Source organism: Botrytis byssoidea, assembly GCF_014898295.1.
Source record: "Botrytis byssoidea strain MUCL 94 chromosome Unknown BBYS_006, whole genome shotgun sequence".
Lineage (NCBI taxonomy): Eukaryota > Fungi > Ascomycota > Leotiomycetes > Helotiales > Sclerotiniaceae > Botrytis > Botrytis byssoidea.
The window spans coordinates 1,586,012-1,604,801 of NW_024065847.1; the positions used below are offsets into that span (position 1 = coordinate 1,586,012).

Genomic DNA, 18,790 nt, shown 5'->3' on the forward strand with positions numbered 1-18,790 from the left:
TTAACCAGTCTTAGCTTTCTTGGCCGGTCTCTCCCCATCACTAGCCCCTTCATCTTCACTATCACTTCCAGAACTCTCATGAGCAGAATCATATTCTTCTGCCACATCACTCTCACTATCTGTTTTGAAATCTTCATCCACACTCTCATCATCCTCATCAGCACTTCCTCTATCAGCTCTAGCTGCCACGACTTCTTCATCCGAAGATTGCATGTCTGGATTGTTAAGAAGAGCAATGTGTGCTGTATTATCTTCATCCATCTCATTCTTAACACGAATTCCCTTGATCTTGAAGAAATCCTCGAGATTCTTCTGTTCTTCGCGATTGATGTTACTGAATTGAGTTTCACCAGCTCCACCCTTCATTCCAACTGCGATATCGAAAGTACGGGAAGCCGAAGTAGCTCCACCAACACGAGAGAAAGTTATGACAGTAATTTGCTCGTAGGTGATATATGTAGCAGGTTTTGGAACGAACATGAAAGCTTTTTCCAAGCAGTAAAGAAAACCTTCACTAGCTTTGATAGAACATTTGATACCATATTGTGAGTGATGACTAATATTGTTAGTAAAGCATAGAGACCAATATTGGAAAAATAACTTACCTCAAGAAATCCTTGGCTGGTTGATTGATCTTCTTTCCGGCAAGACCACGGAATACTTGTGTGACAACTTCATGTAATGGTTGTTCATAATGTATACTCAACTTTCCTGCGTATTTGTCTTTCATTACATCCTCAGTCATATTCAAATCAATGGTAACTTCTTCATCCTTCTTGAATTGCATAACCAAGAAAGGATATCTGGTTTGACCTTGACGTAATGGTGGATCCAATCCGATACAAATCATAAAATGTAATTCGTCAGGCTTTGGTAGAACCATGAATTTCTTGATGTTGTCGTATTGAATCTTGTAATCGTATGTTTTACCACGTAATCGGAAGGAGTTTTCGTACATATCGATATCGAAACGTCCTCTGCGAACAGTTAGTTTAGTACAAAGAAACTGAAAATGCGACATACCTTGGTGTAAGATGTAAGACATCCAAAAAAGTAGCGACAGTATCTCCAGCAACATCACCAATTTCAGCCTTCTCCATTAAAGTGTCATAAAATATGGTAGAAGCATTGGTTTCCTCTCCATCAGCTTCATCTCCAGAATCCTCCTCTCCTTCACGGGCTCCTTTCTTTGACGCAACACCAGGAATATAGAATCTCATCTCAACAAGTTGATCTTTTCCGGCACCAGATTTCTTTCCCTTGGCACGCGCACCACCTAAAGCTCCATTTGTGCCCGTATCATCAGCATTTGCAGGAGTGAACTCGACCGCAACTTCATTCTTGCCTGCCAAATTTGTGTTTGAGATCTCGGTGTACGGAATTTCGAATGCGGGTCTGTTTTGAACGTTGAAGACCAATTCCGACTTTCCAAATTCACCTTTGCCCCAATTCCACCCTCTCAAAGCGTGCTCCTTGTGCTCCAAATTCGTGCTGTACCAGTTCTTGAAAACTTTACTTAATCGCTCAAAGTCCTATACTGTATCAGAAAGAATGCGCCAAGTGAAGGATGTGTAGTATACTAACATCTTGTAGGAAACCATCAAGTTGACAGATATCACCATTGCGCAACAAAAGCTTCACCTCAAAACCCTTCGCTGCCTTGCTCCATTGCGCGCCTGCAATATTACTGCTCTCGAGTGTAAATGTATCTCCGCCGCTCGATGGTTTCCATCCAAATCCAGTTTCAGCGAATCTGCATCGACCTGACTCTTTCGAGAGATCAAGGAAGATATTTTCGAAACTCTCCCTGGTGAGTTCAATAATGTTAGCAACCACATCTGAATGCATCGTTTTTGGCTTCAACAACTTTCAATCTTTTTTTTCTTTTCTTTATAGTAGAATCGCAATTGATTCCAATTCATATTTGCAGGGAGATGGACATACATAGCCATATTTTGAGTTTTGGTGGTGGGTAGCTGTTGCTTTTCGTGAGGATCGATTTTTCTCAAGGACAGGACAATTTGACAATTATGGTCGCGGTCGCGTTGAGAGAGACGCATAAATTGATTAAGCTCTAGGTCACGTGATGATATAGTTTTTGGCGATACGATGCTATCATAAAAGTCGAGACGAGAAAGGAAAGGGGATTACTCAAATTCGAGAGGTTAAATTCACGTAAAAAGAACATCACAAGCTAATTGCGAGCTATTCTATATTCTCTTGAACCCGATTCAATACATTACTATTACTAGGTATTCGAAGATAGTTCACATATATAGCTGTTTGCCTAGGCTGTAAGGCTACAAGTCAAGTCAAGATGTAGTATCTCTGATATCGTGATTATTCCATTCTTCTAATAAATGAAAATGAACGTTCAATAATTCAATAATTCAAAATCATGAAATCGTGCCCAAATCTATTGTTCGCCTTCTCAATCCTTCGTTTATCTCAATCTGACACGAACTGAAGTATCACTTTTCTCAGGTCTATCTGTTCACATAAAACATATGTAGGAAGCATTCAAGTTATAATTTCATCCTTAGACTCCTTATGTCTACTTGTTCTAATAATGAGCAAGTTGCATACCAATCTAAAAACATCATCTCTCGCTAATGCGTGCGCTGGTGTGGTATAAGAGCTTTGAAAACAGTTGTCGACCCCCATCAAATGAAATGGTATAACAGCTAGGCTTAAGGTGACGTAAAAGACAAAACATGAACGGAACGCCAATCGATGCCCATAATTGTCCCGAGTGAAAATCCGTAACACAATAGTCGTCCTCCTAACGTAGTAGCCATATCGTTCCCCGATTCAACATCCAACATCCAACATCCACCATCCATTATGCGGCATTCTCCTTTTCACTCTCGGAGAGACCGGTCTTCTCGTTCATTGACAATGTAGGCGATTCGGCAGATGATTGTGAAGGTGACTTCTTTCGCATAACGGCATCCTGACTACCCATTCTTCGACCCAATGCCCTCTCCAACTTGGCTCCCAACGCCAGCTTGCCCATATTGTCTCTCTTCTCAGTCGTCAGGTCACAACGCTGACTCTCCAACTTCTTATTGTGCAACTTGTCAAACCCTTCTTCAATAGCGGTGATTTCTTCTCGAGCAGAATCGGTGGTTTCGACAGAGATGGCTTGGCTGTACGTACTGAAGCGATTGGCTTTGGAGGAGACCTTTGTGGAAGGCATAATTGTCAGCGATGATCGATGATTATTTGTGGAGGTAATTTATGCTGGAATATAAATGATGAATGGACGGGAAGTTTGTGTAGAATGAAGAAGGGAGAGTGAAGGAAATAAACATACACTTGGTGCCATGATAGGACGGGCAGAATCTAAGGAAGCAACCATCTTTGCGATATTCGTTTCAGATTGACACGGGATGAGATTTTATGACAGATTAAATCAAGGTTTCCTCTTGTAGTATGAAGTGGTCCCTAATAAGCACCGTTATATGATCGAATCGCAGAGTGGCTCGAGGGAGTGAAAAGGTAAGGGCTATCTCAGGCTATTCTGGTCTGGAAGTGATGGCGTTGATCCACGTCTTCGGCTTTTGTAGTAACAGCAGGTGTTTAAGTGGGTCACGGCCTGGGTGCCACGAGGAAAAGGGAATTGGAAGGGTAGTTAACTTCAAACAGGAATGAAAGAGCGTTAGGAAAGTCTTTGAGAAAATTCCAGGGACCCCTTCTCGAAGGTGGATCAAGCTCAGTCAAAAAGCTTCTAAAAACGGTAACGCACTGACAAAAGATTGCAGCAATCACTTGCAGAATTGCAGACTTGCAGGTGAAATTAGAAAAGAAACGGAGACGCGAATTTCCTTTTCAGTCGGTGGAGCGTTTGTCAGACTCAATGGAGAGGGACAAGAGATAAAAGGTTTAACTTGCTTGGGTGATTGGCTAGTTGATTGATAATGTCATCAATCTCTGATTTGTGGTTCGACGGAATGAATTTCTGGAGGATCGATCTGATGCAGTCAGCTTTTAAAGTTCCACGAATATCAATGAACAATTTGATCGGGATATAATAAATGTGATAGGAAAGATTTACCTGGTCTTGTGGAAGGTCAGAAAGAAACGTGGAGGGTAGGGATCCTGCAATCTATTTTATTATGATGGGGCTGATATGAGTCTTCGTCTTAATTCGGCTTATATCTATCTATCTGTAAAGTGGAGAAAAGGATGGAATTTTGTAATGTTAAACGTTGAGTGTTAGGGATTCAGAGGGATTGCTTTTGGCTGATATAGAATAGATAGAAGAAGAAGGTAGTTATCTCTTAGTTACTAGGTAGGTAGGTAGATTGGGAAGAGAAGAGAAGAGAAGAGAAGAGTCAAAACAGAAGAGGAGAGTCAAGAGAGACCAATGTTCTAATTTTATCCATCTGTCACCGATATATCGTACGATAGATGCACTGCCTTGTATTCACTCCTCTAATACTCACTCCAGGTTCGATCCTCCTTCCACTTTCAACTCGTATCCAACCAACAGTACTTATGAGATAGGCACGAAGCAATAGATGAGATTGAGTATAGCAGCAAAATTGAGATTCAGTTATTGATACTTGCGAATGATCGATTCAAACTGGTCTTGTCTGCCCACCTAAGTAATGTCTACCTAGTAATGTCTACCTAGTAATGTCTACCTAGTAATGTCTACAAGGCTGGCAATGATTCATCCAATGAAACAGAGAAATCTGGAGTGTTGGGGTTCACAATTTATCTATATGACGGAAAGGAAAGAAACCTTGGAAAAGGACCACCAGATCCCGACCTGAGCATAATCGGTAGAGTAAGAATAACGTTGATTGCGAGGTGAATAAAGTTTTTTTTTTTCTTCCCTTCGCACGTGGCAACCACGATATATTCTAGATTAAAAAGAACGCCGTCGTATTGGGTGGCAGTGAACTAGGGGAATTTAGTAATGCTTGTGTCATATGAAACAGAAGAGACGTTTGGCACGTTAGCACGTTAGCACGTTAGCACGTTGATTACCTAGTAGTTGAACGTGTAAGATCTTACACAGTAGCCTAGTTAGTAATTGCCACCCATAATTAGCCCATGGGAAATTCTCACGGCCATTCGAACATTACATGTGTGGTGGTATTTTGCTTTTTCGGTATTGGGTTTGGTGCGAAAGTCGTATGGGAGTGCGAGTGCATATGCAGGATGTCATCGAGGGGAAGAGGAGAGGAGAGTGAAAGAAGCCAAAGGTTGGAAAGGTCGTGAGTGAATGAGGGAATGAGTGACACGGTATCCAGGAAGTAATATGTTTTTTGGTAGATAATGAAGCGGGCAGAGCAGATCACTAGATTCACTTCAAGGTAGTACTTGCTTGATCTACCTATGTAATGCAGCATTTGAAAGTAATCGATGAATTAATTGCTAATCGCCTTTTCCTTATGAGTATCATCCCATCACTTCCTTGATTGACCTCACACCTCATAAGAGAAGACAGAAGAAAAAAAAAAGCAATAAATTACCTTACCCCACCACAAAATATCCACCTTGATTTTCGCATACTCACAACGTCCGTAGTACATCACAGAACTACCAGTATTCAAACAATTCTAGACACTACCTACCTGGGTAACCACATTGAAAGTTCAAATTCTATTCCCGCATTCAAACCTACCGACCGACCTTCCACAATGCCCAAGAAACAATTTTTAAAAGATACCAAGAAAAAGTCCAAGCATACACCACAGGTAAGTCTTCATAAATGAATCAAATCAATGAATGTCTGGAATGCAATGTAACATCTGCAGATCCCAGCAACTGCTGATGAATATCTCGCCGGTAAGTCATGGTTTAATTCGTAAGCCTGAAGATGGCCACGGAAGCTGAGACATGTCATAGCTGGAGTGGATTTCGAAGAAGCAGGTGAGAAGTGGAGAGGTGGTGATGCTGTCAAGGTAAGGCTTCAATCAACCACTTCTACTCATGTCTTCAACGGGATCTAAAAAATTGAATCACAATAGTCAACAAGATTCTTTGTCAGAGCAATCGACAATTATGAAGAAGCATTAAAAAAGTTTCCAAATTCCTTCGATCTTGCTTACAACAGGTGAGTTCTTTATGTCCTTGGATTCTCGTCACGAAGATGGGCTCACATTTTATAGAGCCCGAGTCTTGTATGAGCTCACACAGTATCCAAAGCTTAGAGCACAACTACCAGGAACTCTTTTGAACCTTCTATCAGCTGCTCTAGAAGCCAGTCGATTTGCATTGAGTTTAAAGCAGGACAATGCAGACATCCTATTGTATGTAGTACACAAATCCCTTGGTGCTTTCCACGGCTAACGACATCAGCAACACCGCCCAGGTTCTTACCAGTATTGCGGAAGTAACATCTGAAACGAGGAGTGTGGGTAATGATAACAACTTAGCTTTACTCGAGGAAGCTATTGAGCTCTTTCAAAGGTGTTTGGCGTTACAGGAGTACCAATACACTGAATCACAAACCCAAGCTGGATCTGCACCCACATCAGATGATGATCCAGACATGGAAGAAGGTGGAGTTCCATTATCTGATCCTAATTCTCAGCCCCCACAAGATGATCGATGGGCGAGTATTGTTGAGCCAGTAACTCTTGAAACTTTACTAGACACAGTAGTAGCTCAGCTTCAAACCCTCGCAATACTGTGTGGACTGGTAAATGTTGATGCTGGTCGAGGTCTAGCGTGGATTGAAGAGTATTCAACGACATTGATTGGTCAAAAATTACAAACCTACCTCGAAGGCACTGTAGACCGACAGCAGGAAGCTGATCTTGCAAGGTCTAACTTTATTGCCGCTCTCGCCGATGCCAATTTCAGATTCCAACGAATTGATATCGCTACATACGAACGAGCCTTAAACGATGCTTACGCATCTTTGAGCCTCGACGATCATCCCGAGGGACTTTGTGATGAAGCGGAAGCTTTCATCTCATATAATTCTTCTCTTCGTCTGAATCACGAAGCAGCTCAATTGCCCGAAGCATCAGCATCACGATGGAAGGTCTTAACGGCAGCACTCGACAATCTGACGAAAGCTTCAAAACTTCCTTCGGCCGAAAATTTACCAAAGATTCATATTTTACGGGGTGATGTCGACCTTCTAAGATTTCAGTTAGGACAGCCACCTAGTAACTACGAGGTTTCTTTCAAGAATGGGGCAGTTTTAACCAAGAATGCTGAGAAATTCTATCGTGGCGCTGGAAATTTTGCGAAAGTTGAGGGTTTGAAGAAAGAGTTAGAGGAAGCTGAAGTCAAGGAAGCTCTGGCTATGAGTTTGTATGGAGAGCAAGATAAGTTATTGAGACGTGTCAAGTTGCAACCTGAGGTAGTAAGGAATGTTCTGGAGGATGCTATTGATGATGGCTTGATTTCATATGAGGCTTTATCCGCCATGGGTATTGCATAGTGGTCCAAAGGCTTCTAGGTATTTCAAGGTCATGGTTGTTCAAGAAGCTGTGAGAATGATTGCATCATCTCAACAGACCCACTGTTTCAAAGAAGTCCATGGTAACCACAAGATGATTAATCATCTTTGGACTGTGTATGGGACTGTCAAATATTCACACTCATGTCACGGTTGTTCAGAGCATAGATATGTACGATTACATAGTCTCTAGGCAAAAAGTCATCACGGTACATTACTACTATATTCCTTCACTCTTGTTGGCTTTAACCTCACAGTTTGATTTCATGAATCTAAATAAAACCAAGTTGTTTAAGCTCTTAACAACTTGGAGGCTCCAATGAAGTTAAGTCTTTGTTCGCATTATGTGTCTAACAAGAGTATGTATATCTAGTATATATACCTGCTAACTACACACACACCTAGGTACCTAGCATCTTCAACACTCATCTATCATTTCTCTCCTCACTAACAGAACCCTGGTATTGAGTTCTGGTCTGTGCGTGAAACTCCTTGATGCCTCAGGCGATAGCTCGGAATTCCTCTTTTCGCTTATGAATTTGTAAAATAATGGAGACTCAGAACAGCTTCATCCTTTCCCACCATCGACTACCCCAAGAAAATTCTTTTCGATATCTTTCTACACCTCAAAACACATTTACCTACAATCAAGAAGCTTCTTTCTGTACTTCTGATCAATCTCTCCACATAACGCTCGTAATATCAATCCTCGAATCTTTGAAGCGATCATCTTCCCCAGATCTCACAAATATTCACAATACCTTCAACAAACATTCCCAAAATTTGGAAACCCCCGCGATTTCTGTGATAGGATTCTATTCTGCCATTTTTCACCCAATTTTGAACTCTGTTCGAACCCATCTGCGACGGTTCATTTCATCTGTCTGAAACTTCTTAGAAAAACATCTCTCCGAGACCCCTCTTATCTTCTAATTCTTGCGAGGTTGACAAAAGTCTTCCTTCCCCACCTTTTCTAAAATCATGGCCGCCAATGGTACTTTCAATCAACAAGACCAATACAAGACAACCGAACAATATCCAGCTACTTCGGGTGCCGCTGGTTCCTCAACCGGAGGTGCTTCCGGTGGAGAGCTCTCCAAAGATGAGGTTGGATGGTACTTTGTTGAGCAATATTATACTACTTTAAGCAAATCTCCAGAAAAGCTCCACGTAAGTTTTACAGTTGCTGCTATTAAGATTACAATTTGCGCTAACATTCTACAGCTCTTCTATGGAAAGCCATCTCAATTCGTTTCCGGTGTCGAGGGAGCTCAAGCTCCAGTATCTGTTGGCCGAGCTGTAAGTTTTGCGCGCCTTCATAACTGCAACTGTGGCTAATTTTTTTTTTTCGCAGGGTATCCAAGAACGCATTCGCGAACTCGATTTCCAAGACTGCAAAGTTCGTGTCACCAATGTTGATTCCCAATCCTCCCTCGATAACATCGTCATCCAAGTTATTGGTGAAACTTCCAACAAGTCTGCCGAGCCCAAGAAATTCGTTCAAACCTTCGTTTTAGCTCAACAAGCTACCGGTTATTTCGTTCTCAACGATGTCTTCAGATATATCAATGATGAGGGTGAAGAAGAGCAAGTCGAGGCCACTGAGGCCAAGGAAGAGTCTGCGCCAGCTCCAATTGCTGATGACGTCGAAATGCCAGCTGCACCAGCTGCTGCCGAGGAGACTGCATCTCCAGAAGCTACCTTAAATGCCGAGGTCGTCGACAAGAAGTTGGAAGAGACTATCGAGGCTGAGCCCGCCACTGCCGAGCCAACTACAAATGGAGAGTCAACTGAGGCTGCTCCCGAAGTTGAGGAGAAGCCAGAAGAGCCAAAAGCTGAGGAGCCAGCCCCTACACCAGAGGAAATTGAGAAGGCTGTTGATGAGGAAGTCAAGGAACCCGAAAAGCCAAAGGACCCCGTTCCAACTCCAGAGCTCTCCAGACAACCTTCTGCCGCCAAGCCAGCTCCTGTTCAACCAGCTACCCCAGCTAAGCCATTGAGTTGGGCTGCCCGTGCAGCAGCTTCAGCTGGCGCAGCACCAAAACCCGCTGTTCCAATTGTGCAACCAAAGGCCGCCGCTCCAGCTGCACAAAAGCCCGCTGCTGCCGCTCAACCAGCTGCTAAGCAACCAACGACCCCAGCAACAACCGCTGCTACTCCAGCTGCCGAGAAGAAGGATAACTCCCCAACAGGTTCTGCCGGATGGCAAACCGCTGGAGGTGATGCTAAGAGACAAAACAGACCTCAATCTATCTCTCAGCAAGCAACAGAAGACAAGGGAACTTTGGGATACGTTCGTAATGTCAACGCTTCGGTCAAGGACGATGAATTGCGCTCCATCTTGAGCTCTTTCGGCGAGTTGGTCTACTTCGATATCAACCGCGCTAAGGTATGCCATTCATTCCATTCCAATGAATGTGTTTCATGTTTATAACTAATTCGCATTTAGAACTGTGCTTTTGTCGAATACGCCAATGCCTCCGGTTACCAAGCAGCAGCTCAGGCTAACCCCCACAAGATCGGCGAAGAAACCATCTACGTTGAACCTCGCCGACCAAAGGCTTCTGCATACGGTGGAAACGGTTACTCTGGTGGTGGACGTGGTGGATTGAACCAACGTGGCCGTGGTGGATTTGAACAAGGTCGTCCTGGAAACCAATCTCGAGGCAACTTTGGTGGAGCAAACCGTGGACGTGGAAATGCTAATGGGCCAAGAGGAGGTCGTGGTGGTGCCACTCAAGCAGCTTAGATGCATATATCAACAAAACCACTTTGAAAGTTAAAACGTCGCATTCATCACCAATTACCAGAGCATGGAACCTTCGACGATGTACTATATTCAGTCACCTTGGCTTACGAGACCAAGACCCTTCTACCTTGTACTCTACTTGATCACGAAAACTTCTCGGAGCCTCTCTTTCATATTCATGCTTTTTAGGACAGCAAAAGCTCAGCAACTTGATTATTGGCTCATAGTTTATGCGGTATCATGCTATATGAATAGCTTTATGCTTTTCTTTTTCACGTTAAAAATTTGAGGATGGATTGGGTGCAACTTTTTTTTATGGACCACAGAATTTACGCAATTTATGATGTACTCTTTTGTCTGTCTCGATTATCTGGCATTGCAAGAATTTGATTTCCCATACGTACTTTCAATTTGCTATCTTTTGCCATACCACCTATTCTTCAATTTCACATCTTTTCTTTGAGTTATAATGCATAGCATGTTCTGATGATTAGGGATGGATGGATGGGGGTCGGTAATGGAAAAAAAAAATACGTGTTGACGGGCTATACCCACGTACGTTGGGAAGGGCTCATTGTGACGATTGGGTGGATGAATGGATTGGCACGAAATGGATTGAGAACGGATGGCTGGATACTCCGATGTGTAGACAGAGAATCTATACGTGTCTGGTGAATACTGAGTAGCCTTTGGCTGGTGGAAACGCGCTTGCTAATGGGTTTGTGGAGGCAGTAGAGGGAATGGAAGTGGATGCATGGTAGATAGGATTGCTAACCTGAGGTGTGTAACGGGAAGAAAGAAGTAAAATTTATGAAATATGAGACGAGATGAAATTATGTTTGAGTGAATAAATAAATGAATGAGTGGGTGCATCAATGATTAAAGATGTGAATATTGATACTCCAAGATGAATTGAGAAGCCAAAGAAAAATAAGCGAGATCATAAATGATCAAGGGGTGATTACTCGAGTCGTACAATTATTATCATTATTATATACACTACGCTACGCTACGCTGTATATACCACGATAACACTACCTACACAAATACTAATACCACGCTGCGCTACGCTGTGCTTCTCTGAAGCAAGTACAGAAAGTTGATTCTTGATTTTTCCAATTCTTGAGTTCCTACTTTGTTCTGTCTGTATTCAAGAGGTGAGTGAGGAGGTGAGAAGTTTTTCGCTGTTTTTCGCTGTTTTTGTGTATCCTGAAGTTTTGAGTTTTTAGTAAGGGAAGGGGGTGGGTTTCGCTTGGTTTGGTTTGGTTTGATTTCGCTTGGAGGGAGGAATCGCTTGGAGGGTTTGAAGATTGAGATGTTCGAGATTTTTGAGATGTTTGAGGTGAGATGAGGTGAGGTGAGATGTTTGACGTGAAGTGAAGGGAAGTGAGGACTAGATGTGGCTTTATAGATGGTTTGTGCGAGTCGGGTAGTGGTTGGTCTGAGAATAGAGTGTAATTCTACTTCGGGGATGACGTAGCTTCCATGTATGAGCTCATAACCAAAGTGCTTCGCTTTATTGCGTACCTCCTATCCACGATACTCCCGTGCATCAAACTACTTTCGATTCCACATCGTCCTGCTCTTACTATAGTAAAACCAGAAATCACGTATCGAGTATCGATATCAAAAACCCAACGGACCTCGAAAAAAATCAGCCCGAGGATTCCCACACTGCCAACAATTAAAAATATTCAGCGTATTATAAACGCCACAGCCCATGATCATACAATTCCAGCCCGGCGGAGCAAGATACCCACTCGCCGGTATGTTTTTAACCACTTGACCCGGAGCCACGAGCGTAGTATCCGTCCCGCCACATTTCCAACAGCTGATATCGCGAGACGAATTATGCGCTGCGCAGCCCCATGCACCACAATACCAATCACCGGCATGGAACGCATTGACTGTTGCTCGCGACGGCGGGTTATGAAAGAGAATCCGCGGACTCCCGCATTTGCGACAACGGACCACGCCGTTATCGTTTGTTTCGCCGCAGTCGAAGGAGCTGCATTTCCAGAAAAGAGGGATTGCTGTTGGAGCTTTGGATCGATTGCCGCAGCCTTTGCAGATCACATGTTTGACGTAGTTGTGTCGCGCACAATCTCGAAATGGACAGATCCAATCCCCGGGTTGGAACATCTCGATTCGTCCATCTACTCCTCTTGTTCCGCGCGGACGGGAACATCTCTTGCAGATGATAGATGAGGGGGTGTTGGATTCTCGACATTCTCCTGAGAGACAGAGCCACTCGCCAGGAGCAGGGTAGACGCTTCCAGTACCATTCGTAATTCTGGATGCGTGGGGGTTTCTTGGAGATCTCCTTGTCAGCATGTTTCTCACTCTCTCCTCCAAATTATAATCATGACCCGTTTGATCGGCAGTCACTTCAGTTGAAACCGGGGGTCTCGTTCTGTTTTCCTTCTTAGTTTCCCTCAAAGGGCTACAGCCAGCGCTCTTTTGTCGGGAAACTATCACGGGTATTTCTTCGTCTTCTGATTCTTCCTCTCCCGACCCTTCATCATCTGAATAATTCCCAATACTGAAATTAAAGCCCGTATTTCTCATGGTTTTCTGGTATTCCCAAAAGCGAGTCTCAATTCGCTTGCTCACTTCTTGAGCCCAATCCGCAGGGAAATCACTTGAAACTTTCTCCGATATTTCGATCCAATTTTCAGGTAACCATTTGCATAAATAATCACCTTTTTTTAACTGATTCGGGTAGAAATAATCAGTGGGGGGATCGAGATCAGACTTAGGTTTAGCCTGTACCTGGTCCACTGCATTTGCAATATGCGGTAGGTTCGGACCAGGAGAATTACCAGGAAGTGATGTATCAACCGGATAACTGTTCCCAGACCAAGTTTGGGTAAGATCATTGGCGCCGGGGTTGACATCTGAATTATTAGCTTCACCCTGCATACATTTTCCTAAGCCGGCACGGTACCATGAGCTCGAATAGGGAAAATTGCCAAGAACCAATAGGTCAAGTCTCCAGCTCATGGGGCAATCAATTATGTAGTGTCCTACTTTGTCGCACGTAAAACATACATTTTTTGACATGTCATCTGACACCGCTCTGTCTACTTCTTGGGTTTCTGAGTTGCCCCTGGTCATTGTACGGCTTGCATCATTGCTCTGCCTGTGGGGACGAGAGTGTGAAATTATTGGGACTGATGGCTTTAGCAATTCTTTAGAGTTTCCGTCTTCTTCATCCAATAAGAAGACATCTGGATCGGGTAGCGGCACTGGTGACCTTGGTGATTCCTTAGTATCATAATCTTCATCCAATAAGAAGATATCTGGATCTTGAAGTAAGATTGGTGACCTTAACGATTCTTTAGAGTTATCATCTTCTCCATCTAGTAAGAAAATATCTGGATCTTGTAGTGGGATTAGTGACCCAAGCGATTCCTCAAAGTTATCATCTTCTTCATCCAATAGGAAAATATTTGGATCTTGGAGTGAGATTGTTGACCTTATTAGTTCCTTAGTATTGCAAAGTTCATCATCCAATAGGAAGAAATCTGGAACTGGCAGTGGGATTGGTAAATCGATTCTGTCATTGAGCCATTCACAATCAAAGAAATCAGCAAAAAAATCGGGATCTAGAAGTTCCGGAAATGAATTATTAGGGTTAGAAACAGTCTCCTTCAAACATGATGTCAAAAAATGGGTTTCTGGTTCTGGTAGATGTGTATCAGGTGATAATGCACGTTGCTTGACACTCCGCTTCATAGTTCTGGGTGATTTCTGCTGTAGATTAGAAGATCTAGGGCTTTTTGGGACCCGAGGCATAGAGATGGAATCGTCGTCATCTGCTTCTAAATAAGATTGATCTGGTGGAGTCGAGGAAGACCGTTTTTCTGATCTTTTCGCGTATGCTGATTGTGGGTCCAATAGTTGTTGATTTTGCGAAATTGGACAATTCGTTGGCGGTAGTTGTTTCGGCTCTAAAATATGTGTTGGAGATTGCGTCATTGGAGGTGGTGATTCGTCCTTTGAAGTGGGTTGCATGATTCTCATCTGTGGTGGTACATAAACAGATGCGGGTGATTTGCCGTGATTTGCAGTAGCTTCTTCCAGCAACGATGATTGATGTTCACTGTCCTGTGGTGATTGCTTTTCTCTTTGATATGGTGGATTATAAATCGGTGAGGGTGCTTCACTATTTGCTTGTGGCAATGTCGAAAGCGATTTCTCTTTTGAAGCTAACATCAGCTTTGCTTTGAAAGGAGGTATGTATGGTCGAGAGCTCTGCTGGGGGTAATTTTCCTTCATCTTGATAGTATCTTGATGGATATCGTCAACTTTGAAAATCTTCTGAGCGTCCCTTGAAGCTAGCTCCATACTTTTGTTTGTAACATGATCAGCTTGTTTTTCATTTGATGCTGAAGACAGATCTTGGCTATTGGCAATGGACTTTGGTGAGTTCCTTGACTCTATGGGCCCGGAGATAAGCCCTGTTTGATTCTTGACCTCATCAGAGAGTTGCAAGTGATTTAATACCTTAGACTCATGGATTGTTATTTTTTTGCTGATGTTTTCGGAACTGGATGCAGCTACTTGTGTGGGACTCGTGGGTGGCTTCGAATGCACATCTTCGAGACTCTCAGTTTGTGTTTCATTCAAAGCCTGGAGTGTATCTTGACTCGGTCTCAGCGACTGTGGCCTGGGAATAATCGTCATTTTATTAGCAGCGGGGGCAATTGTTCGTGCATCACTCGATGATTGGTACAATCTCCTTTTCGAAACACTCTCAGCTTTCTGTCTTCTGTTCAATGCCGGATATGGGTCTTGCTCTACAACGAGAGAAGACGGTAACTTCTCAGGGCTCGTGGAATCGTTGTTACCGTTTGAATCTTGGACTCCTACACTTGGTGCGGTTTGAACGTAGCTCAGAGGTGACTTTCTAATGCTTGCGAAAGGAAAGCTTTGGGAGTGTCCTGGTATTGATGAGGTAGATATCGCTGGACTCCGACCAGTTTTTTTGGACTTAAGATGCTTGACCTGGAAGCCTTCCGGTGGCAATTCTTTGCTTGCTGAAAATTTATCACTCCTGTCACTACTGCCTCCGCTACTGCTATTGTGACGATCTTCTGGGTATTCCAGACTAGGTGCTTGTTTTACTGGTGCTCCGAAAGATTGATGCTTTTTACTCGTATTGATATTCGAGCCAGCAGTTGGTTCGGGGTACATTACGTATCGAGTACGGATTTCTAACAGCACTCCCAACTCCCTCTCCTTGAGTTCTTTCATCTTGAGTTGATTGCACTGCTTGGTCGTCAACATCTCCACCCTCTTCTCGAAGCTATTAATCTCTTTAAGGTCTCTCCTCAGGTTGGAAATTCTCCTCTCCAACTGTTTCTGTTCCTTAGATTGTTCGTACTTGAATTCTGCAAATTTTGACAGTTGATCTTCTCCTTGTTCACTGTGACCATATGACTGAGTATCTGTATCGACAGGAACAAAATCTGGAACTTTTTCTAAAGATGTTAAATCTCGTCGTTTGTAATTTTCGACAGCAGGAGTGAGATTGCTTCCGAATACTTTTCTAGCAACCAAGTTCTCAGACCGAAGTGTGTTTTTGCTTGAGGTATTTGACGAAGTACCTCCATTGAAGGGGTTATCAGGTGCATAACTCTGTCCATAGTTTTGGTACATGCTCTGCTCTTCTTCTGCATACCTGCGGGACAATGAGGGACTGTGAACATCTATCGCTTTGCCTTTTTCCTTTTCTTCGGTCGAATGAACGGTCCTTTCATTTTCTGGAGATAAGTCATGGTTTCTTGGGCGATAACCTTCTGGTGCGTGGTAGGCATTCAGCTTTGCTTCAAATTCCAGCTCCTTAGCCTGTTTTGTCGTGATATCACTGCTCATCTGGATGACCAACGACTCTCCTCTAGCTTCTTTCGACTCAAACTCTAAAATGTCTTCAAGAGCTTCTACCAAGCGAACAATTTCACAAATAATCATTTCGTTATCACTCGCTGTTTCGCTCATCGACTTTAGGAATACTTCAAACTTGTGGCCTAGGTCGGCCGACTTTCGGTTCAATCTCGAGTGAAAATGCCATAGCCTTGGTAATATTATATCCATCGTGCGGGGGTATGCTTGAGAGAGAACTTTATCTGGTGTTTTCCATGCTGGGTCCGGGTATAATCCCTTCGGTTTCCCAAAGTCATCGTATGATATCGTAAATTTGCCTGCTTGCTTCAACGAAAATTCGTATGTCCATGGGTGCTGCGTCCTCAACCTGAATTGTGGTATGTTACGAATATCCTTAGACCAACGAATCGGAGGACAATTTGTTCTTCTCTAGTCGCATAAAATCAGCCATGAATGCCGAAGACCTTCAGATATCAGGGATTTGTACCAAAACCAGATAAACCCAAACCATAGTAAATGTTGATTTAGGACAATCATCAAATAAATGCCCCCTCGTGTTGCATACCGGACAACCTGAGATGAACCCAAACTCGTCCACAGGAGCCACACAGTAGCTCAAGATGTGACCTCTCATATTGCAGTTTGCGCAAATCTCGTTGAGATACCTATTGTGATCCCGCTTTCTATTGCCATGGGATCCTTGCCGTGACTCGATTGGTGATCGACTTGGATCTGGTATGATGGGTTGTATTGACGGCCCTGCAGTTGGTGAAAGTGTAGTGAGAGTTTCCTGCGACGCATGCAGTTCTGACGAAGAGGAAGTTTGGTTTTTGACAGGCTTTTCGATTCGATTTTGATCTTTGGACTCAAATAATTGTCTTGAGTTGCCTTTCAATGATACGCCCGCGAAGAAAGGTTCATCAGGCCCTGTAGCAAGATCAGTGTGCGACACAAATTTCTCCAGAAATAGCCCACCAACAGAAATGCTTCCATGTCTCGACTTTAGCCGTCAGTGATCGAAACTCTTCAGACATATTGGAGCCATCACTCCGGAGACGATCCATGGTTTGGCCATACCAACTATAGATCGCACTATATTCTATGCCATCTGAGTGTGCTTTGTGGCTCATTGCCTCCAGTCCCTCCATGTAACTGTGGCCGCTCATATTAATAATTGATCATGCAATGTAAATAAATAAAAATTGAATAATGATTCTGATAAGTAATAGAAATTTGGCATCCAGATTATTTTCCTGAAATGTTATTAATTGAGAATAGATTATGTGTGCAGATTTATTTTGTTATATGCAATGAAATTCGACTGTTCGCTGTTGCCAAGCACCACAAGGATTTCTCCAAGAACAACCATTTATTGACACAGAGAAGGAACGAGCAGAACCAAAATACAGTTGAGGGAGGCCCATTGTGGCAGATTTCTTTTGATTAAAATCCTCAACGCCCCTTATAACCAAGACTCTTTGCATCTATTCGAAGCAGATAAAATACAGTATTGATATGAACCAGAATCTGCATTCCGATATTCTACCATACGATCTTCAAGAGAATCACTCATAGCTGATTCATCCTGCATATTACGGCTTGTATCGATCGAAAAAAATGGAAATTATCAAGCGGAGAAACGCGGGTGTCGAGAAGATAGCATCTGGATGACCTCCCCATGGTACAAGCACCCCAGAATCGGATACCAGAGTATCGCCCTCCACTGAACCTCTGACATCACACGAGTATGTCCGATCGCCTCGATGTAAGAGCTCGCTCAATGCTATTTGTGATGATTTGCTTCATGCACCATCATTATATAAACAAGGAAATGAATCGTGTACCAGCGGCAATTCTGGCACTTCACTTCAATCACCTGCACTCGATCTGAGCCACGACAACTTGTCAGATGATACAGACGACGATTATTGCATAGGTTCTCCAGTCGAGATCGACTTCGATCGGTTTCGACAAGGTCATGTACGATCACGAAGCCCTGATCTGCCAGCTATACAAGAGGAAGACGAAGAGGAGATTTATGACTTAGATGATGAACTCGAAGGCATTATAGCTGAGTACGAGTCCGATACGGATAAAGGAGAAGACAATATGCTTCGACCCGATTACAACTTGGGGGGTAGACTTGAGTTGATTTATCAGAGCTGGACCCCTCTAGCACCTTCCATTACTCGATGGTCAGATGAAGACCTGTCTGGGCATCAAGAGGAACTTTCGGCCTCTGATTTAGTCAGACGCTTAGTTAAAGTAAACATGCAACGAGAGATAAAAATGAGGAGATCGAAAGGACTTTTGAAAAGACTTCATCACAGAGAAGGAAAACGGAGCCTCAAAGATTATATTTCGAAAGCCTTGGGAAAAGTTCCCAGCAGCACAAAGATGAAGATGAGCAGTTTGGGCGCAGAAAATCAAACAGAGAACTAAACAGGTTATGTGTGGGTCGGTTTGCGAGGCGAGGAATTGAGGATAGTATATATCAGCCCATTCAGCGATGACGGTAATAATAACAGCGTTGTATAATGTATTTTGATTGAGCATCCTAACTTGTGAAGTTGATGAAATGTCAAAAAGAAGTCGGACCGGATCAATGTTTTTACGAAAAAGCCTGGGCATTGAAAAGTTGTTGAATCTCTGTCAATTACTACCCCTTCCACCTTATCTCTCCCATCATACGGCACTCTCATGAAAAATATTTCCCACAAGTT

At 43.2% G+C, this 18,790-nt stretch overlaps 6 protein-coding genes across 6 annotated transcripts; 3 read left to right on the top strand and 3 right to left on the bottom strand.

The window, feature by feature from the left end:
• On the bottom strand, window positions 1-1,952 carry EAE97_003914 (uncharacterized protein; the record flags this gene model as incomplete). The annotated part of the gene is made up of 5 exons (XM_038874426.1): window positions 1-556; window positions 606-977; window positions 1,024-1,532; window positions 1,585-1,807; window positions 1,945-1,952. 5 exons carry the CDS (start codon window positions 1,950-1,952, stop codon window positions 1-3), a joined length of 1,668 nt encoding a protein of 555 aa, XP_038735035.1.
• A 536-nt stretch (window positions 1,953-2,488) lies between these two features.
• EAE97_003915 (uncharacterized protein) lies at window positions 2,489-4,393 on the bottom strand. Its single transcript, XM_038874427.1, has 3 exons — window positions 4,058-4,393; window positions 3,317-3,974; window positions 2,489-3,184 (listed from the first exon to the last, which is right to left on the bottom strand). Exons 2-3 carry the CDS (start codon window positions 3,359-3,361, stop codon window positions 2,843-2,845), a joined length of 387 nt encoding a protein of 128 aa, XP_038735036.1. The 5' UTR covers window positions 3,362-3,974; window positions 4,058-4,393; the 3' UTR covers window positions 2,489-2,842.
• Window positions 4,394-5,654: 1,261 nt separating this feature from the next.
• EAE97_003916 (uncharacterized protein) lies at window positions 5,655-7,411 on the top strand (the record flags this gene model as incomplete). The annotated part of the gene is made up of 6 exons (XM_038874428.1): window positions 5,655-5,711; window positions 5,772-5,802; window positions 5,863-5,918; window positions 5,985-6,070; window positions 6,126-6,266; window positions 6,316-7,411. The coding sequence occupies 6 exons, from the start codon at window positions 5,655-5,657 to the stop codon at window positions 7,409-7,411; spliced, it is 1,467 nt and encodes a 488-aa protein (XP_038735037.1).
• A 470-nt stretch (window positions 7,412-7,881) lies between these two features.
• On the top strand, window positions 7,882-11,074 carry EAE97_003917 (uncharacterized protein). Its single transcript, XM_038874429.1, has 4 exons — window positions 7,882-8,599; window positions 8,654-8,728; window positions 8,784-9,818; window positions 9,879-11,074. The coding sequence occupies exons 1-4, from the start codon at window positions 8,411-8,413 to the stop codon at window positions 10,176-10,178; spliced, it is 1,599 nt and encodes a 532-aa protein (XP_038735038.1). The 5' UTR covers window positions 7,882-8,410; the 3' UTR covers window positions 10,179-11,074.
• A 758-nt stretch (window positions 11,075-11,832) lies between these two features.
• On the bottom strand, window positions 11,833-17,233 carry EAE97_003918 (uncharacterized protein; the record flags this gene model as incomplete). The annotated part of the gene is made up of 4 exons (XM_038874430.1): window positions 11,833-11,852; window positions 11,909-16,496; window positions 16,633-16,994; window positions 17,047-17,233. The coding sequence occupies 4 exons, from the start codon at window positions 17,231-17,233 to the stop codon at window positions 11,833-11,835; spliced, it is 5,157 nt and encodes a 1,718-aa protein (XP_038735039.1).
• Window positions 17,234-17,684: 451 nt separating this feature from the next.
• On the top strand, window positions 17,685-18,509 carry EAE97_003919 (uncharacterized protein; the record flags this gene model as incomplete). The annotated part of the gene is made up of 2 exons (XM_038874431.1): window positions 17,685-17,712; window positions 17,764-18,509. 2 exons carry the CDS (start codon window positions 17,685-17,687, stop codon window positions 18,507-18,509), a joined length of 774 nt encoding a protein of 257 aa, XP_038735040.1.
• Window positions 18,510-18,790: the final 281 nt, after the last annotated feature.

Coding starts and splice junctions, on each gene's coding strand:
- EAE97_003915 (XM_038874427.1), bottom strand. CDS start 3,361: ATGGTTGCTTCCTTAGATTCTGCCCGTCCTATCATGGCACCAAGT. Junction 3,185..3,316: donor GTCCTATCATGGCACCAAGT/GTATGTTTATTT, acceptor CCTTCCACAAAG/GTCTCCTCCAAAGCCAATCG.
- EAE97_003917 (XM_038874429.1), top strand. CDS start 8,411: ATGGCCGCCAATGGTACTTTCAATCAACAAGACCAATACAAGACAACC. Junction 8,600..8,653: donor AATCTCCAGAAAAGCTCCAC/GTAAGTTTTACA, acceptor AACATTCTACAG/CTCTTCTATGGAAAGCCATC. Junction 8,729..8,783: donor CAGTATCTGTTGGCCGAGCT/GTAAGTTTTGCG, acceptor TTTTTTTCGCAG/GGTATCCAAGAACGCATTCG.